Below are 25,803 nucleotides of genomic sequence, written 5' to 3'. Positions count from 1 at the left end.
AATTTCTTTGTTAATAAATGGCGTTAGCCGGAAAGGAATTCCGCGCTTAGCGAGAGACAATGAGGGGGAATTTATTTTTTTTAAACAATCTGAGGGACCTCGACGCATGAAGGACCATGGGTACAGTGGACGTCACACTAGGTATAGTATTACTGGCACGCCCTGTCGACGTCTGTTAGGCAGAGTTTGTATGCAGTACCCTTTGGGACCTCTACACACAACTAGGACTACAGGTATCAGCAAAACCAACCTTTGGAATACGTCTGTACTACACAGTTTTTGGTAGCGGAGCTGAGCAGCCAGGCTTATCTCAAGAGGGAATGAGAGCTGTAATGATGTTACACAGAGGTCTACAATCAGAAGTATTGAAATAAACTCTTACTCTCAAGGTTTCTTGGTTAAACACTTATTAATCTCTTTAGACGGTGTAAATATTTTGAGTTCACTAGAGGACTGATTCAATGCAATAGGTTAGGCCAAAGTCAATGGGCTAAAGTCTTGTATAGGATAAAGCAGTTCTGGTAGTTAAACGGAAAAGTCTTTGCCAAAGTTCTCAGAAGTAGTTAGTAAAAGAAAGAATCATATGTTGGGTCACACGCTGGGCCTGCAAGTTGCCAAAGTTTCAAGCACTTTCGCAGTGAGAGGTAAGTTCTCTGTCGGGTTTTCACAGTACCTTACAATGAAGAAAAAGATGCAGCTGAAGACTACTGTTCCTGAGCCTCAATCGTGGGGACAAGAGGGAGGACGTTGAGGGACTCCTGCACTGGGACTGGTGTCCCTCTCCCTGGTTATTCGGTTTCCTGCAGAACTCTGAGGAAAATACAACCAGCTCCGAGAATGGTATCCAGGTGGCTTACGAGTTGATTGGTTGGTGGTTTCCCCACCAACTCAAAGGGAGAAGTCGTCCTTGCAGGGCTTCTCCGTTGAGATGAACTTGGCGATTCGAACGAGCAGCAGAGCTTCACTGGGCAAACCAACGATCCAGGAGATGCAGCAGCCGTCCTCCTTCAAGCTCGTCTTCAGTTGTTTCATTCCAGTGGTCGACTCTGCCTTCCAAGCCAAGAGACTCGCCTTTCATCCATTTTCCTTCCATTCATTCATTCCAGCCTAGCTGCCACTCACCCAGCAGGGTGGCTGTCCTTGCCGGACAGTTAGCCAGCCAATCGCGCCAGAGTGCATTCGGGTCTCGTAGGAGACCAAGCACAGGGAGTTTCGGGCACCTCCCTCACTTCCTGCCCACCCCAGACACTCGGGCACCAGAGGCGGTCTTCAGACCTGATGCCCGCCAAAGGCGATTAAACAAAGGGACCAAACCTGGTTTGGCGCGCAGAGAAAAACTTTAGAAGGACCTTTCCAAAAAGAAATGGCGAAAAAAGAAGTCCGGGACCGGTTTAAAAAAACAGGGGGCTCAGACGCCATCTTGAAGAACATGGCTCCCGCAATTTAACGGTACCGGTGTTCACGGTCGGAAAAAAATCATGGTAGTTCGTTGTTAAACCACTGCCACCAGCCATTTCGAGAGAAAAGGCTAGCATTTGACTGCTACATGAATTTCTAGACATAGGGGATACTAAGTAACCCCTCCAGCACTCTATTGTAAGATAGTGTGTGCTGCGTCTAGGAATTTGAAAAGACTAGTAAAGTCAATTTCACTTTACTTTCTCTGGGAAACAGTAGTTTATCCCAGAGAAGGTATTTCAACCATGGGAAAGCCTGTAAAGGTTTCCCTGTGCCATTGCACTGAGGGTGCTGTGTAACACATGAAAAGATGATGCCTATGGAGTTGTCTAAAACTCCATAACCAAAGAAAACACAAGAGTAAAACACACAGATTTAAAAGTTCAAAGTCCCAAAGTTTAGCAAAAGAGCTGGAGGGCTCCAAGGTGGGAGGAATTGGCACATTTATGAGAATTCTTCCCAAGAACGCCCCGTTTCGAGTTTCGAAAACAACTGTAATACTCTGCAGCTTCCACTAGATGTCTGCCTATGCATAGCATGTGATCTAAGCAGATTCCACAAGCCTCAGAAATATATTATATATATATATATATATATATATATGGGATACATTACTCACCGCAATCGTATTTCTGATGCTTGTATCTGCTTAGATTCACATGCTGTGCATAGGCCGACATCTAGTGGAAGCTGCGGAGTATTACAGTTTGTTTTTCGAAACTCGAAAATGGGCGTCGACACAGGCGTGCCAGTAATACTATCCCTAGTGTGACGTCCACTGTACCCAAGATCCCTCACGCGTCTGGGATCCTCAGATTGTATATTTTCTGACATGAGGAAGCATGAGGAGTAGCGTGAGTACAGATAATCCAAGCAGATAGACAGAAAGGTAAGACTACAAGCAATCATGCGCCTTCTCTCGGAGGGGAGGAAGGGTGGGTCGCATGTGAATCTAAGCAGATACAAGCATCAGAAATACGATTACGGTGAGTAATGTATCCCTTCTGAGGCTTGTGGAATCTGCTTAGATCACATGCTGTGCATAGATTAGCGAGCAGTACCCGAAGAAGGAGGTGGGATGTGAGAAGGGTCATGAGCAAACAGGTGTCTTAGAACCGCTTGTCCCACTTGTGTATCTGTCTTGGAATGAGTGTCAATGCAGTAATGCTGAGTAAAAGTGTGAATAGAGCTCCAAGTAGCTGCTTTGCAAATGGTGTCGAGGGGAACATTTGCAATGAAAGCCAGAGTGGCACCAATGCCTCTAGTAGAATGGGCCCTTGGCGTAAAAGGCAGAGTTTTTTCAGAAAGAGAGTAACACAGCTGTATACAGTTGATAATCCACTTCGAGATCGCGCCTTTAGAGACGCGATCCCCCTCTCTGCCTGTAGCTACGGAGACAAACAGTTTATCTGTTTTTCTTAGCGGTCTGGTCTTATTTACATAGTAGAGGACCGCCCTACGCACATCAAGGGTGTGTAGTTTCACCTCAGCCGAGCTTTGCGGGTTCTGGAAGAAAGCCGGAAGCTCGATGGACTGGTTTACATGGAATTTAGATATGACTTTAGGTGAGAACCTAGGGTGTGTGCGTAAAACCAGTTTGTCTTTGTGGATAATAAAGAAAGGATCTTGCACTGACAGAGCCTGAATTTCACTGACCCTTCTTATGGAGGTAATGGCTACTAAGAAGGCCGTTTTATAAGTCAGGTGTTTGAGACTACTTTTATGCATGGGTTCGAAAGGGGGGCCCATGAGCTTAGCTAGCACCACATTGAGGTCCCATCCTGGCGGTGGGTTCGAAATAGGAGGGTGAAGTCTCTTTACTCCTTCCATGAAGGCTTTAACTACTGGTACTTTCCACCACGATACTTTGTTATGGGATGTGGTGTAAGCCGAGAGGGCTGCCAGGTGTACTTTCAGAGAGTTAAAAACCAAACCTGAGTCCAGCAGGTGGAGCATGTATGTTACCACGTTGGAAGGAGTGCAATCAACTGGGTTGATTTGTTTATTCTGGCACCAAATAACGAATCTCTTCCACTTGTCAAAGTAACAGTGCCTTGTGTTTGGTTTCCTGGATTCTTTTAGGATGTCCATACACCTCTGTGGTAAATTGAGATGCCCAAACTCTATGACCTCAGGAGCCATGCTGCCAGGTTCATTGAGTTGGGTTCCTGGTGCACTGTTAGACCTTGTTGCTGGGACAGTAGGTTGTACCAGGCTGGGAGTTTGATGGGCTCGCACAGCGCCATCCTGCGTAGGTGTGGAAACCATGGTTGTCTCGCCCACATGGGAGCAACTAGGATGAGCGTCATCGATTCCTTGTTCATCTTGTACACCACCTTTCTGATGAGAGGGGTTGGTGGAAAAGCGTACGCAAACATCCCTGACCAGTTCATCCACAGGGCGTTCCCTTGGGAGTCTGGCTGGGGGAACCTGGATGCAAATCCTGGGCATTGTTTGTTTTCGCTTGTGGCGAATAGGTCTATAGTGGGGAAACCCCACTGAGAGAAGAGATCTTCTACGATCTCTCTGTGAAGGACCCATTCGTGTTCTTCTGGAAGGGAGTCTCTGCTTAGGGCATCCGCTAGGGAATTGAGCTCCCCTGGAACATGTTGTGCTGATAGGAAGATGTTCCGTCTGAGTGCCCATATCCAGATTTTCTGGGCAAGCTTGGACAGATTTGGCGAACGAGTCCCTCCTTGTTTGTTCAGATAGAACATGGCTGTCGTGCTGTCCGTCCGGATCTGCACCGACAAGTTTAGTAGATGGGGCTCGAACGCCCGAAGCGCTCGGAATACTGCCAGAAGCTCTAGCAGGTTGATGTGGTTCTTGGCTACTGAGTGAGACCAGAGACCCTGAGCTGTGTGGTGGAGATGGTGAGCTCCCCACCCAGTCAGGCAAGCATCTGTAGTTACCACTGCTTGTACTTCGGGATCGTAAAAGGGTTTTCCCCTTGCGAGATTCTCCTTTGTCCACCAGTGTAAGCTCTGTACGAGTGTTGGCGAAACGACCACTAGATCGTCCCACTGACCACTTGCCTGAGACCACTGTTTCGCCAACCATTCCTGCATGGGACGCATGCGCAGACGCGCGTGGGGGTCCAGGTAAATGCATGACGCCATCATGCACAGTAACCGCATTGCTTTGCGTACCGTTATTTGTTGACCTGACTGATAATGTGGAATTTGCAGTAGTATATTCCGAATTCTTTCTTCCGAGGGGAAGGTCAACCCTTTCTGAGTATCTAGGATTGCTCCTAGGAACTGTTTTGAGGTGCTTGGCACCAGACTTGACTTCTTCTCGTTGATAGAGAAGCCTAACTCGTGGAGTAGGTCGATAGTCCTCTGAATCTTTGACCTGCAAATTCTTGGGGTTTCCCCCGTTATGAGCCAGTCGTCCAGATAAGGGTACACTGGGATTGCCTCCCTGCGTAGGTGTGCAGCTGCCACCGCCAGTACCTTGGTGAATACCCTTGGTGCTGAAGCTATCCCGAAGGGCAGTACCTTGAATTGGTAGTGGCGACTGTCCACTTTGAAGCGCAAGTATTTTTTGTGCGCCGGGAGCATGGAAATATGAAAATAAGCATCTTTCATATCCAAGGTTGCCATGTAGTCCCCCTTTTTTAGGAGGGGGATTACCTCTTGTAGCGTGGTCATACGGAATTTTTGGGGCTTGACATACTTGTTGGCAGGCCGTAAGTCCAATACTGGGCGCATTGTCAAATCTTTCTTTGGCACAAGGAAGTAAGTTGAATAGATACCCTTGTTTACCTGGTGTCCTGGGACGAGTCCTATCGCGTCCTTTTCTAGCAGAATGGCGATCTCCTCGAGAAGGATCTTCTGATGTTCTAAGGAGTGTATTCTTTGTCGTGGAGGGTGGTTCCGGGGACGCTGCAGTAATTCTATACAATATCCTGTGGACACTGTTGACAGCACCCATCTGTCTGAGGTGATCCCTTCCCAAGCCTGGGTGAAGTTGGAAATGCGTCCCCCTACTGGGGTTGCGTGAGAAGGGACCCTGAACTGAGCGTCACTGCTTTGGCGGAGGCGTGCCACCTCCCTTGTTGGGGCTGCCTCTGCCTCTTCCACGACCTCTCTTGTTACCTTTGCTGTAACTTTGGGTAGACTGCTGGTTGTTGTTCCATTGTGTACCCTGTCCTTGGGCATAGTTGCCTCTTTGTGAATTTTGGCCGCGTGGGCGACGAAAATTACTGTTCCCCCTCTGGTTCGGGGGTTTGTTGGTAAGCTGGCCAAGGGATTTGAGAGTCTCGTACTCGTCCTTGGCATTTTTAAGTGCGTCTTCGACCGCTTTCCCAAACAATAGATCTGGTTCCACCGGCTTGTCTATTAATGAAGCCTGTGTTTCTGTTTTGAACCCCGACTGCCGTAACCACGCATGTCTCTTGATAACAGTTCCTTCTGCTATCAATCTTCCTGCGTTGTCTGCAGCGTCGAAAGTTGCTTTTAATATGCAACCAGACACGGCTCTCCCTTCTGCCGAGATCCGAGCCAACTGGCCCTTTAACGGTTCAGGAGCAGAGGCTATGAGCGCCGCGACCTCTTCCCATTGATGGCAGTTGTAACTTGCCAACAGGGTGGTGGAGTTTGCAATCCTTGCTTGGTAGGCGGACGTTGAGGCTACCCTTCCTGCCAAACCCGTACAGTCTTTTGCTCTCCTTGTCGGGAGGAGCTTCTGACGACGATAAGGGTGTCCCAGCCCTCTTCCGAGTGTTGGTAACCACTAGGGAGTCTGGTTTAAGATGACCTCTTATATAAAGAGGGTCAGACTGGGCTGCCCGAAAAAGTTTTTCGACTCTGGGGTTGACGGCTCTGGTGAGGTTAGGATTCACCAGGGATGGATCTATTCTACGTTGGATGGATTTAAGGATAGGGATGGTCTGAGCGACCGGCCTCCTCTCTCCCACCAACTCTTCTGCGAAGTCCCTTTCCTCCTGTACACCGTGGGTGTCGATGTGAAAATGTTCTGCTGCGCGAGCAAGAACTTCATTAAGGAGGGGTTGGTTATCAACTGGCGAGTCGGTAACTGGGGCTTCGCTCTCTACCGGGGAATCTACTCTGTAAATTTCCTCATCTTCTACCTCCTCCAGGTCCTCATCCTCCGCATAGTATTTAGACCCGGTTCGTTCCTCCATAATTGAAAACTCCTGGTCCCCTTCAGGGAAAGGTTGTCCTTGGTATCTGGGGTGTGGAGTAGAGTATGGAGTAGAGTAAGGCTGCACCTCGAAGGGGTCAGGTCTTTCGACCCGGGCCTTTTTACTTAGGGGGATAGGATCAGAGGAGCCTGAGGGTGTGGCCCCTTGAGGGTCATACGAAAGGAAATGTTCTGGGTTTTTGTCATAAAAATCCGCTAAGGAAGACATTCTTGACATGACCCTGTCTATGTCTATGTCCTCACTGGACCATTCCTTGGAACAGGGTATGACTTTAGTAGGCAACTTAGAGGACTTATCAAGGGTACCCTTGCTGGATGTTGATGTCCCAGTAGATTTATGTTTATCTGTCTGCTTGGGGTGGAAGGATGGTCTTACAGGAGTGGAAGGCTGAGCTTTCCGCTGTTTCCCTCCCTCCCCGTGCGTGGAAAAATGTTTTCCCTGCCCCTTGGAGGCCCCAGAGACTTTCGACGCCTGGCGCCGAGGGTCGGGAGAGGTATCTTGTTTCGAGCGTGGGGCCTCGCTGGTGTTAACTGCGCTCTCGGTCTCTTGGAGCGCGGCCTGGGGGTGGAAGTCGTCTTCGTCTTCCGACGATCGAACTTCCGTTAATCTAGGGAGCGAGGCACTCTTGGCAAGAGTGGATGATTGCCTTGCGTCATGAGGCGATCTCGATCGAGAGCGCCCAGAGGACACCGAGTCGGACCGTTCTATCCGTGCCTCTTTCCGAGAAGTCGACGTCGTCGAGGTTCGGTTGGACTTAGTGTGCTTAGTGTGTGTAGGTGTAGCGCTTGCGTCGCCGGGGGTCTTCCCCATAGCCGCCCTGCCGGACAACCTTCCGAGGTCGGGGACCTGCGCTCGGCAGTCTTTCGACGCCGTAATGCCCTCGCCGTCCGAAAGTACGGCGTCGCTGCCATCGCTGAAGGCGCCCTCCGCTGCCATGGCTGCCTGCCTGGCGTGGTGGGCCCAACGCTTTGTCGAACGGTCCTTAAGTGTTTTAGGTTTAAACCTACTACACGCTCTGCAGTTCGCTTCGGGGTGGTCCCTCGGCAAGCAGAGATTGCACGTGGCGTGCCTGTCGACCCAAGGGTATTTGCGATTGCACTTGGGGCAGAATTGGAAAGGGGTACCCTCCATACGCACCTTGAGGCAGCGGGCTGGTAAGTGTAGGAAATATATAAGGTGTACCTATATACCAAGAGTGAAGAGTATGTACCACCCCCCCACTCTCCCTACTTGCAGGGCCAAGGCCAGCGGCCTACTAGGCCCGGGCCGAGGCCAGCGGCCTTCCGAGGCCCAGATCCGTCGTGCAGCAGCCGACGGTCGATGTCTTCTCCAGCCGTCGTCGAGTTCGATGGTCGACGTTGGGGTGGGGAAGGATGTCAATAAATAATTTTAAATTGCAATAATAGCAAAAGTATGGCTAAGCCCAGGGGACTCCGCAAGATGCTTCCGACCAGTATGGCGGAAAAAAACAATCTGAGGATCCCAGACGCGTGAGGGATCTTGGGTACAGTGGACGTCACACTAGGGATAGTATTACTGGCACGCCTGTGTCGACGCCCATTTTCGAGTTTCGAAAAACAAACTGTAATACTCCGCAGCTTCCACTAGATGTCGGCCTATGCACAGCATGTGATCTAAGCAGATTCCACAAGCCTCAGAAATATATATATATATATATATATATATATATATATATATATATACACACACACACACACACACACACACACACACACACACACACACACACACACACACACACACACACACACACACACACACACACACGGGAAGACTTTTGTTAAGCATTACTCCATTCAATAGTAAACTCCTATAGGATATCCAGCTAGAGGTAGTGTTACGTACTTTTAGGCTTAGTAAGTCCAACCCTATCTGGGGATAAGAGTCTCAGAGGCGGCACTGGGGAACCAGGGCCCCTGGAAGGCAGGCGCTGTCAAAGTTGCCAAAAATAGCAGGTTTCTTCTGTGTTGCAGGTAAGTAAAATGTTTAGTTAAAAGATGGTTGAGGGTTGTCAGGTAGACCCTTTGAAGAATTGTAGACCACAGGACCAGTGTCCACAGGCCTGGGAGAACACAGTTGGTCTGTCCACCCCAATGTGTCTTATAAGGCTCAGGAGGAGTCCGATTCAACACAGCAAGCACCCAATATGTACATAGGAGCTGGACAGTACCTTTTAATGAAGAAGGTGGCACCAGCGGGTCCCCAGGTGAGGAGACTGCAGCTCCTGTTTAGATTCTTGGCCTGGAGGCTGAAGAAGGAACTTTTGGCAGGAGCAGACGGTCCGCTTCTTTCAGTGGGATGCCCAGCAGACAATCATCACGAAATTGGCTCATTGGGACTTGGCAAAAGGCTTCGGTTTAGCGACGATCACATGGCAGACTTCTCTCAGTTTCTCAGGCCCCGACTTGGAAGGGAAGACGTCTCAGAGCGGGAAAATGTCACTGTAGGCCCAGCAAGACGCCCACGAAGTTTGAGCCAAAACAGTGCTTCAGGTGACGATGCACAGCAAATTGGACTGGACCGCTCGGCGGAAACTCTCGTCGAGTGTGATCCTCTCCTCGAAGTCGCCCGTCGTTTGGATCCAGTGCGCGTCCAGGAACTCCTGCAACGGGCGCATCCGGAGCCTGCACATGGGAATGAGGTAGATGCAAGAAGACATCATTCCGAGGAGGGACTTGATGGACCTCACCTTGGCCGCGTCGGAAACCAACATCCGCTGTACCTTGCCCAGGATGGACCTGGTCCTTTCCTCCGACGGGGAGGCCAGAAGGGACACTGTGTCGAGCTTCGCTCCCAGAAACAGTGCGTTTTGCGCTTTGCGCGGGTATCAGGTGGGGCATAGTTCACGGAGAATCCCAGGTCCGTGAGAAGTTGGACGGTCCTTGCCGTGTGCTCCACGGCGAGCTCCCTCGTCTTGGCTCGGATGAGCCAGTCGTCCAGGTAGGGGTAGACGTGGATCCCCTCGCGGCGCAGCTGCGCCGCCACCGGTGCAAGGCACTTGGTGAATACCCTGGGTGCCGACCGTAGTCCAAAGGGGAGGGCTTTGAACTGGTAGTGACGCCCTTGGACCACAAACCTGAGGAATTTTCGGTGCCCCTTTAGGATGGGAATATGGAAGTAGGCATCCTCCAAATCCAACGACGACAGGAAGTCTCCTTCCTCCAGCTGCCCCAGGACGTGCTGGAGGGTGACCATCCGGAACTTCTGCGCCTTGATGAACTTGTTCAGACGTCGCAGGTCTAGGATGGGGCGCCATCCTCCCGTCTTCTTCTTCACGAGGAAGTATCTCGAGTAAACTCCGGAGCCCCGAAGCCTCTTTGGGACGAGTTCGATGGCGCCCTTCCTGAGCATCGCCTTTACCTCCAGGAGAAGCTGAGGGATGTGAAGCTCTTTCCTGGCCACAGGGGGGACGCGCGGGCACCTTCTTTGAAACTCGAGCGCGTGGCCCCGGGCTAAGGCGTCCAGCACCCAACGGTCGGTGGAGATGGACTCCCACACGCTGACGAAGCTCGCCAGCCGGCCTCCCACCGGGGTGCTTCGGTGGGGGCCCGACCCCACGGCCGGTTCAATCCTGTTCCGACGAGGCTTTGCCGCCTTGACCTCCTTGGCGACGACGGCGGGGTCCGCCAGACTTGCCTCGTCCTCTGTAAGCCTCCTGAGACGACGAGCGGGCCGCTTGACGGTAGGTGGAGAAACCGCCGCCGGAACCTTTGGAGGCGCCCTTGCCTCCGCTGCTCCGAAAGGGCGTCCGTCGTTGCTGCAGAACCCCAAGGGCCCGGGCCGTCTCAGTGTCCGCTTTAATGGCCTGAAGGGAATCGTCCACTGTTTTCCCAAACAGGTTGTTCCCATCGAACGGCATGTCCAGGACTCTGGTCTGTACGTCTTGATGGAAGTCCGTAGCCTTGAGCCATCCACGCCGCCTCAGGCACACGCCGTTGCCCAACTGGCGAAACCCAGTGTCGGCGATGTCCGTCGCAATAGTGATGGCGTGGTCCGACGCCACCTCACCTTCCTGTAGGATCTCCAGGGCATCCGCCCTCTTGTCTTCTGGTAGGAAGTCCAGCAGGGGAGCCAGTTTGTACCATAGCTCCCTGTCGTAGCGGGCCACGATAGCCAAGGCGTTGGCCGCTTTAATCGTCGTCGCTGCAGACGAGATGACCCTGCGTCCCATAGCGTCCAATTTCTTTCCCTCGCCGTCCGGTGGGGAAGTCGATGTGGAGGCCGCACCCCCCCCCCGCTTTCTTCCTGGCCGCCGCGGAGACGACAGAGTCCGGGGTAGGCTGCGCCCGGAGGCACAGGGGGGCCGCGTCCGGGACCCGGTACTTCTTCTCGTACCGGTCCCTTCTAGCTGGCGTCGTGGAAGGGTTCTTGAGGAGGGCGAGGCCCTCATCCCAAATGTCGTCCAGTAGAGGCACCGCGAGGACCGTCTTCCTCTTGGCCTCGCGCCGTTGATAAAGGAATCCTTCCTTTTTCTTCTCCTCAGGGCAGAGTTGGAAAAGCTCGGATGCCCTGGCATTCATGGAGTGGAACGATCCAATCTCGTCGGGCGGAGAAGCCCTGGTGGGAGGTGACGACGGTAGATCCTCGTCGTATACCTCGTCGTCCGTACCCGTCGCTGCCGTGTCAGTCCCCGTATCATCCCCTCGGGTGGACGGGGAGGAGGGCTGGACGGGGCGCGACGGCTGAAAAGGAGGTGGAGGGTGAATCCTTCTTTTCTTGGGCGGGGGAGCACCAGAAGGTCCCGGATCCCCCGACGGGAGAGGTTCCTCCGTCGGCAACGGTAGTCTCGTCCTTATCTCTGAACATAAGGACTGTATAGCCAACAAAATGGCCGCCGAGTTGTCTTGCGGCGCTGGCAGAGGGGAATCTGACGGGCGATCAGGGGCCCCGTCGGCACCCTCGCCGATGTCGTAGTCACCTGCGTCGGGATCCATCCCGACGGGCCGGTCTTCTTCCACGCCAAGGCCGTGGCTTAAGACCTCAATCAGCTCCTCCTCCGAGGTTGAGGCCGAATCTACGACGACGCCCTGCCCCCCCTTTTTCTTCCCCGCCGGGGATTTCACGGGGGTCCTATCGATGGGCACAAAAGAGGACTCCCTCCGAGGTGGCAGGGAGACTCTGAGCCCCGAGGTCGCCACCACTGGTGTAGCCTCTACAGGCTGAGCCAGGGCCGCCGCGACAGTATCGATAGAGGGCTTGGCCGGATGGATTAAGGCCTTCACCACCTTAGGTGCGCTCACCGCCTTATCCGTGAGGGGGGGGGGACACTGCCTCGCTCCCCCTCCGATGGGGCCTTCGAGCTCGACCGGGGCCTCTCCAGGAGCTTCGCCGGGTGCTCGCCCTTCCTCTTACCCGACCCAGAGCGTTGGCTCGTGGCTGAAGGTGCCGGGGAGGGTGCGCCCTGCCTAGCGCCCGTAGAGCCCGACCGTTCGGCGCTCCCGGTGCCAGCGGATTCGCGGTGCTTGGCCTTGTGTTGGACCCCCGTCGCCGGGGCGTCCTCAAAGGTCTTAGAAGACCGCTCGGATTTCTTCCTCTTCTTCTCGCCTGACGGGCTCTTCCCTTCCAGCCAGTTGGCGAGACGTTGATGGCGGTCCTTCATGGTCCGCTCCGACATATTGCCGCAAAACGCACAGTCCTTCTCCACGTGCGTCTTGTCCTCATGTAAGCAGTAGAGACAAAAGGAGTGTTCGTCCTCCTTAAAGGCGTTCTGCAGCTGGCATCCAGGGCAGATCCTGAACAGCTTTCCGGGCGTCGAGCTTCCCTTCTCCTGGGCCATGTCCGGGCCTGAGAAACTTCTGGAGTCCTCCAAAAGCGTAGCTCGACGAAATCTTCACCCTTGAGGGGCGCAGACGAACCCGACACGGGTCCCCATTGATCGGATGGAGAGTCGGTGGAGCTTGAGGCTCTTTTGACTTTTTGAGAAAAAACGTGAAAAAATAGCACTAACGCTCGAGAGCAATAGCACGAGGATCCCAACACATGAACGTGCGGTAAAAATCTGAAGATGGCTGCCAGAGGCGGTGCTTAGGTAGAGGGCAGTCATTGGCTGTGGTCAGTATGACGCAGAGATCAGTGATTGGTTACTACTACGAAAGACAGATCAGAAACGAAACTGATACTGGTTTTTTCTTTACCGAGGATTCCCAGCCTGACGACGGGGAATATTCATGAGCATGTGAATCCATACCAGACCCCATGCTGGAGAATGGGTATATGGTAGGGACGGCTCCCTGTTCCTCTTGCTTCATGAAAGAATGTTTTATTTTATTTCCCCATGCTTTTGTCGTGTTGTATATGTCATTTCATAAATTTAGATACACTTTACCCAGAGCCCTTGAAGGGGAATTGAACCCGGGACTGCTACATAGCAGGAATCAGTTCTATCACAGTGCTATTTCAGCGGTGCTGCTATTCAGTGCTGAGGGATGCTGAAATATTTTTCCTGCAGCTGTGAAGCGTTTCTACTCTCTTCATGCTGCAGCGCATCTCGCTGCATGTTGCCAGCTTGATCAGCCGCTCCTCTCCCTTCGCTGCCACAGGGTTTCAGAGAAATGTTAATTGAGATTCGAGGAGAAACCTTGATTCAGGACACAACCCACTTCCTGGCTTTCAACACACATGGCCTGTACTAGCCAGCGAAAAGCAATGCTTTCCTGGGCAAATGCATGACCATAAAAGGACATTCCTGACCTGGCAAGGCAGGAAGAAGCCTAAAGATCAAAATGGCCAAAGAACAAGCGAAAACACCTGGTGGCACGGCCATGTTAGGGAACTAGCCACAGTTGGCAGCCAAGCGCGGTACCCCAAGAGAGCTAACTACATACAACTACAGTACAAATGGTAAAAATGCAACAGCAGCCACCAGAAAGTCTACAGGCAGAATAAAAGTAACAAAAAAATCATTTGAGTGTAGGTCTAGGGTCATGCAAAAGTATCCCCATTGCACTGCATTGGAAGATGCATTGTGTAAAACGAAAAAGTTAAACAAAATAGATAACAAGTCAAAAGTGTTAGGCAGAATTCTCAGAAATGTGCTAATTCCTCTCTACCTTAAAGACCCCCCAGCTCTTTTGCTGGACTTCGTGACTTTTAATGTCTAACCTGGAGAGAGTGAGACCCTTTTTCCCACGCTCTCATGTATTTTTCTGTGATTTGGACTCTGTTTTTCTTTGTTAAGTATGGAGTCCGACAAACTCCATGGGCATCATCTTTACATTGTGTCACACAGCACCCCCAGTGCAGTGGCACAGGGAAGTCGTCCAGATTTCCCAAAGGTTTAAATACCTGCTCTTGAATAATCTGTTTCCAAGAGCAGTGCGGTGAAATTGACTGACTTACTTACATTTGTAACTTTCTAGACCCAGCACACACTATCTTACAATAGGGTGCTGGAGGGGTTTCTTATTATCCCCTTTGTCAATGTTACCCTTTCCTCGATGAATGGCTGGTGGCAGTGTTTACTTTTAACTACCGTGGTGTGCTTTTACCGCGGGCTGCGTTCGCAGCTGCAGTAAGGCACCCAAGGGTGCCATTTTTGTCAAAATGGCCCCAATCTTTTTTTTTTGGCATTTCGTTGTGGAAAGGTCCTTCATATTTACCCTGCACGCGAAACTAGGTTTGGTCCCTTTGTTAGTTTTGCCTTTGGCGGGATTCACGAGTGAAGCCCGCCAATGGCTCCAGGTGTCCAGCAGGGGCAGGAAGCGAGGGAGGTACACAAAACTCCCTATGCTTAGTCTCCTAGGAGACAGGAATGCACTCTTAGGTGATTGGCCGGCTGTCGGTCCGGCAAGGACAGCCGTGCTGCTGGGTGACTGACAGCTAGGCTGGAATGAATGGGAGAAACCTGCATAAAAGGCAAGACTTTTTGGCTTGTAAGGCAGAGCCTACCACTGGACGAAGGCATCCAAAGAAGAACTTGGAAGAGACGCCTGCTGCAACTCCTGGACCGTTGGTTTGCTCAGTGAAGCCCTGCTGCTGTGCTGAAGCTCCGAATTCGCCTCGACTAGAGAAGCCCTGCAAGGACGACTTCTCCTCTTGAGTTGGTGGGACCAATCAACTCCAAAGTAAGCCAGCTGGACATTCTCTCGAAGCTGGTTGTATTTCCACTGCAGTTACTGCTGGAACCGAAGAGTCAGGGAGAGGAACACCAGAATCGAGCGAGTGTCTTTAAGTCGGACCCGAGCTCCAGGAAGATCCTCCGGACTCCCAAGAAGCAGGACTGCTCAAGCCTGAGCCCCCTCAACAGAGTGCTGGACCCCAGATGCAAGCAAAGTCCATAGTGGTATCTGAGAACCGCTGTGGTGCTGTTAGGCAAGATTGTATGCAGTACTCTTTGGGTGCACTACAACAACCCTGACCTCCTGGCAATAGGAACCCAACCTTTGGTACAAGTCTGTACTACATAGGTTGGTAGTGTTGAGCAGCCAGGCTCTTCTCAAGAGGGGTCAATGTGAGCTCTAGGTGAGTTACACAGAGATTCACAGTGACAAGCATTCAAATAAACACTTGCACACAGGGTTTATTGAATAAACAATTATTAATGTATCATTCAGTTAGAATAAGCCTGCTTCAGAAGGGAGCAATATAAAAGCAACACACAAATAAACTCTGCACTCTGTTAAGGGGGCTCAGGCTCTGTCAGACCTGCTTCCTGCGAGTCCGGAGGATCTTCCTGGAGCTCTTGGCCAACTTAAAAGCAACGCACACAATCGGATGTTCCTCTCCCAGGCTATTCAGTTTCCAGCAGCAACTCTGTGAAATTCAACCAGTTCTGAGAAGATGTCCAGGTGGCTTACTTTGGACTTGATTGGTCCCACCAACACAAAGGGAGAAGTCGTCCTTGCCGGGGTTTCGTCGTCAATACGAATTTGGAGTTTCAGCACAGCAGCAGGGCTTCACCGGGCAAACCAACGGTCCAGGAGTTGCAGCAGGCGTCCTCTTCAAGTTCTTCTTCAGTTCCTTCGTCCAGTGGTCGGCTCTGCCTTCCAAGCCAAAAGCCTCACCTTTTATTCAGGTTTCTCCCATACATTCCAGCCTAGCTGTCAGTCGCCCAGCAGTGTGGCTGTCCTTGACGTACAGTACATTTGGGTCTCCTAGGAGACTAAGCACAGGGAGTTTCGGGCACCTATCTCACTTCCTGCCCCCGCCAGACAACCTGGAGCCAGAGTCGGTCTTCAGTCTTGAAACATGCAAAAAGCACACAAACAAAGGGACCAAACCTGGTTTGGCGCGCAGAGACAAACACTAGAAGAACCTTTCCAAAAAGAAATGGCGAAAAAAGAAGACCGGGACCTGTTTAAACAAAGGGGCTTAAGGCGCCATCTTGAAAAACATGGCTCCTGTGATTTTAAGCTACCGGTGTTCGCTGTCGGGAAAAATCATGGTAGTTCATTGTAAACCCACTGCCACCAGCCTTTTCAATAGGAAAGGGTAGCATTTGACTGCTGCATGAGTATTCAGACACAGGGGATACTATGTAACCCCTCCAGCACTCTATTGTAAGATAGGATGTGCTGGGTCGAGGAATTTGGAAAGACTAGTAAAGTCAATTTCACATTACATTCTCTGGGAAACAGTTTATCCCTGTGCTTAGTTTGGTTGTATACTAATTGACCTTTTCACAATTGACCTCGGGAGAATTTACCTAATTTAGATGGTCAATTAGGACATGTATGCGGAGGGGAGAACCCCCCCGCCCCCACAACCCCTAACCAATCCAAAACTCCCCACAACCCCCCACCCAATCCCCTTAATTATTTATAATCCAAACCAACCCAATACATATATAAAATAACTAAAATAATATAAAAGGTCAATTGTGCAGAAGGTCAATTTGGGTAATACCCTTAGTCTCCTTGGAGACCCAAATGCACTCTGGCTTGATTGGCTGGCTGACTGTCTGGCAAGGACAGCCACCCTGCTGGGTGAGTGGCAGCCAGGCTGGAATGAATGGGAGAAAACTATTTAAAAGGCGAGTCTCTTGGACTGGAAAGCAGAGTCGACCACTGGAACATAAGAACCGAAGAAGAGCTGGAAGAGGACGGCTGCACCAACTCCAGGACCGTTGGTTTGCCCGGTGAAGCCCTGCTGCAGGTCCAAATTGCCAAGTTCATCTCGACAGACGCCCCTTCAAGGACGACTTCTTCCTTTTGTGGGACCAATCAACTGGTAAACCACCTGGACACCATTCTCAAGGCTGGTTAGGATTAACCGGGGAGAGGGATACCAGCTTGTGTGCTTGAATCTACAGCTACTGGAAATTAAGTGACTCCAGCTTGTTTGCCTTTTCAATGATCCTGTGCAGTGCAGGAGTCCTCCGACATCCACCCACTTGTCTCCACGACTGAGGCTCAGGTAAAGTGAGATCTGCAGGAACTGCCAGGAACCAACGACTTCAGCTGCATTTGTTTCTTCATACTATGGTACTGTGCCAACACAATTGAGAGAACGCCACTCTTGCAGTGAAAGTTTGTGAAACATTTCCCAACTTACAGGTCGAATCAGCTTGTGACCCCACAATGTTTCTTTTTTGCCTAAACTACTTCTGAGAACTTTTGCAAAGACTTTACCCTTTGATACCAGAACTGCTCTTTCCTATCCAGAACACTAGCCCATTGACTTTGGCCTGGCCGATTGACTTGAACTGAACTCCTCTGGTGAACTGAAACTATTTGCACTGTTTAATAAGTATATGTGATCTATTCTACTTTTGTCCCTTTTGCTCAATGCTAAGTAACTGAACTGCCATTTTGCTCCTACTTCAGGTGAGCTCAAACTGTCTCAAAATCTTAGTTTTGTATTGAAGTGTATTGGTATATAATATTAAGTTGTCTTCTACTAGTGAATTGTTTTATAAATGATTGCGTAATAAATTAAGTGTTTTACCAAGAAACCTTGAGTATAAATGTCTACTTGAACCACTGTGATTGAAAGTCTTCTGTGTAACATCATTACAGCTCAGTTTGCAAAGGTAGCGGGCGCCCCTCTCTCGACAGAACAAGGCCTGATAACCTGTTCAGTGGTTACTAACCACTTGAGAGTTCGCAGCCACTGCTTTTACTCACTGTGCCTTTCACAGATGGGAAATATCCATTTGCATATCAGTCTTTGTCCTGCCCAGGGGCAGTCCAGCACCGAAATGCAATGGCAATTCCAACCTGAACGAGAGTACCACCAGCAACCCCATACACGTGTTTCACCCTTGTTGGGGATCATCAGTGAGGTGAAGCTGATGCCTCTCTAAGCACAGTGAGAGGGAGACCACGTCTGGTTGCCCCCAGGAGACCTAGGGTTACCAATCCCAGGTTCCTTGAAATTTAGTTTGCAAAGGTAGCAGGCGCCCCTCTCTCGACAGAACAAGGCCTGATAACCTGTTCAGTGGTTACTAACCACTTGAGAGTTCGCAGCCACTGCTTTTACTCACATTCACTCTTGAAATAAGCCTGGCTGCTCAGCTCGCTACCAGAAACTGTGTGGTATAGACTTATACCAAAGGTTGGTTTGGCTAACACCTCTAGTCCTAATTGTGTGTAGTGGTCCCAGAGGGTATGCATGCAATTCTGCCTAACACACCCTGACCTGTGTTCAATGGTAAAATCAAACCCCTGTAGGTAGATTGACCATTTTAACAGTTTAGGATTTTCCCCCTTAATCTGCATTAACCATCTCAAGGGTTGGTGGTCTGTTTGAATCACAAAAGTAGATCCATACAATTATGGTCTAAACTTCTTCAAAGACCACACAATGGCAGAACATTCACATTCTATGGTTGCCCACCATCTTTCAGGTTCCTTCAGTTTCCTACTGATGAAGCAGATTGGGTGTTCCCTGCCCTTATCATCCAGCTGACTCAGAACTGCACCTATACCTGTATTGGAAGCATCTGTCTGTACAACAAAAGGATTGGCTGTAGTCAGGAGCTATTACGAATGGAGCTTATCAAAGGGCTTGCTTAAGCCCTTCAAATGCCTTAGTGCACTGCTAATTCCACCTGACCGTCTTGGAGAGATCGCATTTAAGGGAGAAGCTATGGTCCCATAGTTGTCAATGAAGTTCCTATAGTAACCTATGATACCTAGAAAGGCTCTCACTTGCTTTTGAGTTGTAAGGGTGGCCCAGTCCTGTACAGCTTGTACCTAGGCAATTGCCTTATTTCACCTCCTACCTCATGTGCAGGTAGACCACTTTACTCTGACCAATTTGACATTTACTTGCCTTTATGGTCAGATTGGCCTGCTCAAGAGCCTGCAATACATATCCCAGGTGTTCAACATTCACTTTCCAAATAGGGCTGAACACTGCAATGTCATCCAAGTATGCCATGCAGAAGTCCGCCATCCCATTCAGAACATGATTCACCATCCTTTGGAATGTAGCAGGTGCATTATTTAGTCCAAAGGGAATAACCTTAAACTGGCAGAGGCCCCCTGGGGTTGAAAATGCAGTTGGCTGTGGGTGTGATTGATTTTCAAAATAGTCTGAATCTGGAATTTCTTACAAGGAAATCTTTGATGAATGAGGGCGGACTAGCGAGCAGGGTGTACAGGCAGATTCTACTCAAATATAAAGGCAATGATTCACCAAGAATTGAATGGGGTCGGAGAATTGGTGTGGACATTGCTGTGGAAAGTTGGACAAAGATGTGTGAGAATGTCAAACTGTGTTCCTTGGGTTTGACTGAACGGACAAGACGAATTAAGATCCTGAATAGGGTCTATTGGCCCCGGAAAAATTATGGAGGAGAGGTTTAAATGATGGTCCAGAATGTTGGGCATGTGTTCAGGATAATGGTACGATGGAACATATGCTGTGGGATTGTGTGAAGGTTCGTGGGTTTTGGAGTGATGTCTAAAATTTGTGTAGAAATCCTGGAAGTGACCATTGATTTTAATTTCGAGACGTTAATTCTGGGGAATGACTCCAATTTGGATGACCTATCTCAGTGCCAAAAAAAATGGTCATTTAGAGGGGCTGCAGTGGGTAAGAAAATGATCCTTAGGAATTGGAAATCTGTTGCTACATTAGAAAAAGAAATGTGGCCAAGTGAAATGCGAGATTTGGCAGCTATGGAGGAACATTTATATAGGAGACAAGGCAAACATGGTTTGTTTCAAGAGATATGGGGGAGATTTTTGGAACTGTATTGAATTAGATTTTGTAGGCAACGAGATGTGAACTGCGGGTTAGGGTGGGTTTCATTTCTATAGATACTATTGATTTTGATGTTTCTGTGAATTTGTATATAATTTTGTAAATATGTTATTGCTTTTTAAGATTGATGTCTTCTTTGATGTCAGAAAATAAATTAAAACAAAAAAAAAAAGAAAATGCAGTTTTCTCCTTGGCATGGTCTGGCAGAGCTATTTGCCAATAGCCTGAGGCTAGGTCAAATGTACTGAGGTACTTGGATGAACCAAGCTTGTCCACCAGCTCATCTGTCCTGGGTAAAGGGTGGGCATCAGTCTTGGTGACTGCAGTAAGGGCTCTATAGTCCACACAGAATCTCAACCCCGTGGGTCCTACCTTTGGTACAAGCACACCTGGGCTGGACCATGGACTAGTAGAGGGCTCTATTACCCCGAGGTCAAGCATCTTGTTGCCCTCTTCCTTTATATGGGTTCTTACATGGTCTGACATTCTGTAACCTCTGCTTTTAACAGGTAAACAGTCACCAGTGAGAATCTCATGCTGGCCCCCAAGGGGTCAAGCCTGATAAGTGTGAAAACAGAGGGGCAACCTGATTTAACAGAATTTTGCACTTCTCCTGTTGTTCCAGTGTCAGATCAGAAGAGAGATTAACTCCTATCTTTCCATCTAAAGATTGTCCCCTGAGGAGGTCAGGCAGAGGTTCACTCCCCTCCTCCTCTTGAGCAGAAGCTCCCAGTTCTGGTCTAGAGACCTAGGCCTTTAGGCGGTTGGTGTGAAAGACCCCCGGGGACTCCTTAGGATTGCCTAATACACCAAATAATTGACCTCTCCAGGTTTTCCTACAACTTGAAGGGTGTTGGGCAACGTTTGTATGCAGTACCCTCTGGGAACACTACAAACAACTCGGACTACAGGTATAGGAAACCAAACCTTTGGTATAAACTTGTACTACACAGTTTAGGTAGTGTGTTGAGCAGCCAGGCGTATGTCAAGAGGGGTCAATGTGAGCTGTAGTTGAGTTACACAGAGATTTACAGTTACAAGTATTCAAATAAACTCTTACACTCAAGGTTTCTTGAATAAACTATTAATTCATCAGTCAGTTAGAATACGCCTTCTTCAGAAGGGAGCAATATAATAGTAACACACAAAGACACACTCTTAATATCTCTAAATCAGTAGATGCCCTTTTGGGATGGCCCACAGACACTACCTACACCCTCAGGTGACTTCAATTGCTAGGATGCTGGGGACATTAACATATCACTGTTGCATTTAGGATCATGGTGTAAGACGTCAAAGGAAAAGATTATTTAGAACATACAAGAGACCACAAATATTCTTAAATCAGGTAAATATTTTTGGATTCCCCCAGAAAGAGTCATTCAATACAATAGGCTTAGCCAAAGTTAATGGGCCAAAGTCTTATATGGGATGAAGCACCTCTGCTAGGTAAATGGAAAAGTATTTGCACAATAAGTCTTTGAAGAAAAGAAGAATCAAATGTTGGGCCACAAGCTGATTAGACTTGTGAGTAGTAGAAGATGCAAGCAACGCTACATCAAGAGATAAGTTATCTCAGACTTTGTACAGTACCTTCAAAGATGAATAAAATATGCAGCAGATGACTCCTGTTCCTGTGCAGCTCTGCAGGTCTCACTCTTCCTGGGCTTCAGTCGCTGGGACAAGAGGGAGGACGTCGGGGGACTCCTGCACTGCACTGCACTGGGACGGTCAAAACTTGCAACCGGCAAACTTCACTTTCAGTGGCTGTTCAGTGTTTCAGCTCCTTGCGTCTACCGCAAATAGCAACACCGCAGTTCCTGGCTGTCGAGATGGACTTTCCTTGCTTCTGTGGTCCCGCACTCTGTTGAGGGGCCTTAGGCTCGGTCAGTGAGGAGGATCTTCCTGTAGCTCTTGGCCAGCTTAAAAGCAACACACACAATTTGGTGTTCCTCTCCCTGGCTATACGGTTTCCAGCAGCAACTCTGTGGAAATTCAACCAGCTCTGAGATGGATGTCCAGGTGGCTTACTTTGGAGTCGATTGGTCCCACCAACTCAAAGGGAGAAGCCGTCCTTGCAGGGGCTTCTCTGTCGATGTGAACTTGGCATTGCAGCACTGCAGCAGGGCTTCACCGGGCAAACCAATGGTCCAGGAGTTGCAGAAGGCGTCCTCTTCAAGTTATTCGCTGGTTCCTTCGCCCAGTGGTCGACTCTGCCTTCCAAGCCAAAAGACTCTCCCATTCATTCCAGCCTAGCTGTCAATCACCCAGCAGGGTGGCTGTCCTTGCCGGACAGTGAGCCAGCCAATCACAGAGTGCATTTGGGTCTCCTAGGAGACTAAGCACAGGGAGTTTCGGGCACCTCCCTCACTTCCTGCCTACCCCAGACACCCTGGAGCCAGAGGCCGGCTTCAATTGTAAAGCCAAAGACAAAACGACAAAGGGGCCAAACCTGGTTTGGCGCGCTGAGTAAATCTCAAGAAGGACCTTTTCACAAAGAAATGGCGAAAAAGAAGACCAGGCCTTTTGTCAAATATGGCACCCTTGGGTGCATTACTGCAGCTGCGAACGCAGCCCGCAGTAAACGCACACCATGGTAGTTACAACAAAACCACTGCCACCAGCCATTGAGTGAGGAAAGGGTAACAAAAAATGTTACATGGGAAGCTAGACAAAGGGGATACTAGGTAACCCCTCCAGCACACTATTGTAAGATAGTGTGTGCTGGGTCTAGAAAAGTTACAAATGTAAGTACAATCAATTGCACTTTACTGCTCTTGGAAACAGTAGTTTAACCAAGAGAAGGTATTCAAACCTTTGGGCAATCTGAAAGACTTCCCTGTGTCACTGCACTGAAGGTGCTGTGTGACAGAATGTAAAAAGATGATGCCTATGGAGTTTGTCAGACTCCACAACCAAAAGAAACAGAGTAAAGAAATCACATTAAAATGCATGACAGTGTGGTAAAAAGGGTCTCCCTCTCTTCAGGCTAAAAAAAATCAAGTCCTCAAAATCCAGCAAAGTTGCTGGGGGGTCTCCAAGGTAGAGGGAGTTCGCACATTTCTGAGAATTCTCCCTAACAGGTGCTATTTGCGAGAGTCATGAGGAGCTGATACCGCAAAGTGCAGCTGATCTGAAGTTTGCCCATTGCTACCGCCGACCTTCAATTTGTAGTGCAGAAGTCCCCAGACGTCCTCCCTCTTGTCTCCATGACTGAGGCCCAGGAACCAAGGATCTGCAGAGCTATACAGGAACAGAAGTCAGCTGGAACCACTTGCTTCTAAGCAAAGGTACTGTAAAGTTAAGAGGACTTACCTCTTGTCATGTAGCCTTGCTAGTTCTCAGTTGAGACTTGTCTTGGTTGCTTTGCAGAGTAGCTTGAAGCTTTGCACCTCACAAGCCTCCCATCTTGTGGCCCTAAAGTGATTTATCTACAAAGACTACTAAAACATTAAGCAAGTCTTTTCCTTACCTGCAAGAAGTGCTTCAGCTCACCTAGACCTTTGTTCAATTAACATTGGCTGTCCTTGCTCCCTGAAAGACTTAGTCCCCCTTCTGTGCTTTACCTTTCCTCCAGGAAAGGGTTAATCTACTTTGCACTGGGGGGGATTCAAAATTACTTACCTGCTTCAGAATATTTGTTTAAACTCTGTTCTATTCTGAAACCCTTTTCTTTGACACCATAGTCAGTATTGCTCTAAATGTAGCAGTGATATATTAATGTCCACAGTGTCCTAGTTATTTAAGTCACCACAGGGTGTAGGAAACATGTGTGCCATCTTGAGTGTAAGAGTTTATTTGAATACTTGTCACTGTGAATCTCAGTGCAATAACCCTACTGCTCACATTGACCCCCTCTTGACATAAGCCTGGCTGCTCAGCCACACTACCAACCTTTGTAGTACAGACTTATACCAAAGGTTGGGTTACCTATTGCCAGGAGGACAAGGTTGGTGTACACTCCCAAAGGCTACTGCCAACAATCTTGCCTAACAAGAACATTCTTATACTGTGTGTGGCAAGGTCCATGGCCATAATATGGATTTCATTTGCCATGGTTATGAGGCGCGTATCTGCTTTAGGGTCAAGCCTGGCTAGTAGTAAGTGTCAAGCTTCCCCTTCGATTGCAATAGCCTGTAAAAGGGCTGATCTCCTGAAGGTCTATACATCTCCGGGTTCTGACAGTTAGATGGGTTGCTGTACCTCTGAAATGACACTTCAGCTGTACAGTTCCTCCTGCGTTCTGACACTACTGATCATGTTTTATAGCCCTGTAACTAAAAGTCCAAAGAATATAAATATCTGGTTTCACTTTCACGGTTTATAAGGAAAGAATTAAACATTTCAGATTTTCAAAATGCCATATACAATCAAACATCTTTCTTGGTGAGATCTCCAAGATAGCCAATCAGAAGGGTCAGAGGCCAGCCCCCTCCTTGCCAGGGTTGCAAAAATGTAGACGTGCAGCAAAGCATTACACTGCCAACATGGTCTGACATGCGCAGACTGGAAACCAGCACCTGTGAAAACCTACCCATGTTAGACATTGGTGGGCTTCGGAGAGTCATGGAAACATTTCCACGGTTGCTTTTCCAGGATTTTTGTTTGTCTGTGTAAGAAACAACAAAATATTCAGCAATTTTAGAAGCAGCAATAAGCAGTTCTGGTTGCGAAAAAAACATGAGTCAGTCAGGGTGTTTTGAGAGGCAAATGAGTTTAAGGTCATCAAACAAATTCAAAGAAGCAACAATTTGAAAAACATTTAGCTATGGTGTGAACACGTGCAATAGACCCAGCCCAAAAACCACGGACACTGGGTGCTGCCAACTACGCCCACCCAGCATGGCCAGAAACATTTTAGCAAATGTAGTCACCCATCACCCATGCCGGCAAAGATCAAAGATGGCCCATCCAGTAAACCAATCGTGGAGAGCCTCTTACCACAAACAAGTTCACTGCTACCCAGGTCAACAAAATGTGCCACCTCCGCTACCATCAATCATTTCAAAGCTACTCACTATCTGGTACGTGTAATGCTAGAAACAGGCTTGGCATAGTGAGTGCCGATACTGAATTGCCTTTCCCATACTACACAGCCCCCCGCCCCACAGTGAGCCCGGAAAACTAAAAATGATATGGTCAGAAAAGGCAGTCTTTACCTCTCTGATCCAAAAAATCATATTGCTATGGAGCAGATTTCAATTTAGAGGCATGTATGTTAACCTCTCCTGGTGTTGGGACAGTGACAACGTGGGCATCCAATAAAGGATCCACTGGGAGCTTGAGCCACTCACAAACAGAACAATTAGAAAATCTAATATTGCTTGGAATGAGTGTGTGTCACTTGCATGACGAGAATAGAGGCAACAGCAAAAACACGTGAAAATATAATGCTCAGATTAAATACTACAGCACTACATTTACCATTGACGGGAAACCTGCAGTTCAAAAGCCTGATTCCCCAAAGCCATCACACTTTGCAACCTTGACTGCAGCAAACACGCACAAGGGCTCCAAGGTTTTACAACTGAAACAAATAAAAATGGGTGCATGCCTACCGGAGGAACTGGCATCTTCTTCGCTCTCTGAGCCGTACTGCAGTGCCATGGTGATTGCGGAGAGACGGTCCACTTGGGCCCTTTTATTCCTTAAAAATAAATAAAACAACAACCTGAAGGCAATACAAATCGAAAAGGCAGGCTATGTGCCACCAAAATCCTGCACTCAATACTCCCAATTAAAGAGTCAGTTGCTGACTCCGAGCCTCCTGAAACCTTTAGTTAGGACCTGTGACTTGAACTGCACTAGACCCCTGCTGTTCTAGCTAGCGAAGGACATTTTAAAAGTTAGTACTTTACTTAAAAGGTTTTGTAATGTGTTCATTATCTCCCTTCTTCAAAACTATTAGCTCTCAAAACATGGTTCTTTAACACTTATGGTATTGGGAAATATAGATCTAACAGTATTTAAAAGTAAAGTGTTAGTGCCCAAAGCAGAACACACTG

The 25,803-nt window shown here is 49.0% G+C and overlaps 1 protein-coding gene across 10 annotated transcripts in view; it reads right to left on the bottom strand.

Annotated features, from left to right (window-relative positions):
• Positions 1-25,803, bottom strand: part of PBRM1 (polybromo 1) — a 1,258,882-nt gene that overhangs the window by 992,348 nt on the left and 240,731 nt on the right. For all 10 annotated transcript variants that reach the window (XM_069643172.1, XM_069643175.1, XM_069643176.1 and 7 more), the window contains 2 exons: positions 25,357-25,445; positions 24,333-24,407 (listed from right to left, as the gene is read on the bottom strand). In XM_069643172.1, coding sequence (XP_069499273.1) covers positions 24,333-24,407; positions 25,357-25,445 — 164 coding nt within the window. The remainder of the gene's footprint in view (positions 1-24,332; positions 24,408-25,356; positions 25,446-25,803) is intronic.

The sequence above is a fragment of the Ambystoma mexicanum genome, chromosome 2p, assembly GCF_040938575.1.
Source record: "Ambystoma mexicanum isolate Mex_15411 chromosome 2p, UKY_AmexF1_1, whole genome shotgun sequence".
Lineage (NCBI taxonomy): Eukaryota > Metazoa > Chordata > Amphibia > Caudata > Ambystomatidae > Ambystoma > Ambystoma mexicanum.
This window is presented reverse-complemented; position numbering and strand designations above follow the sequence as displayed.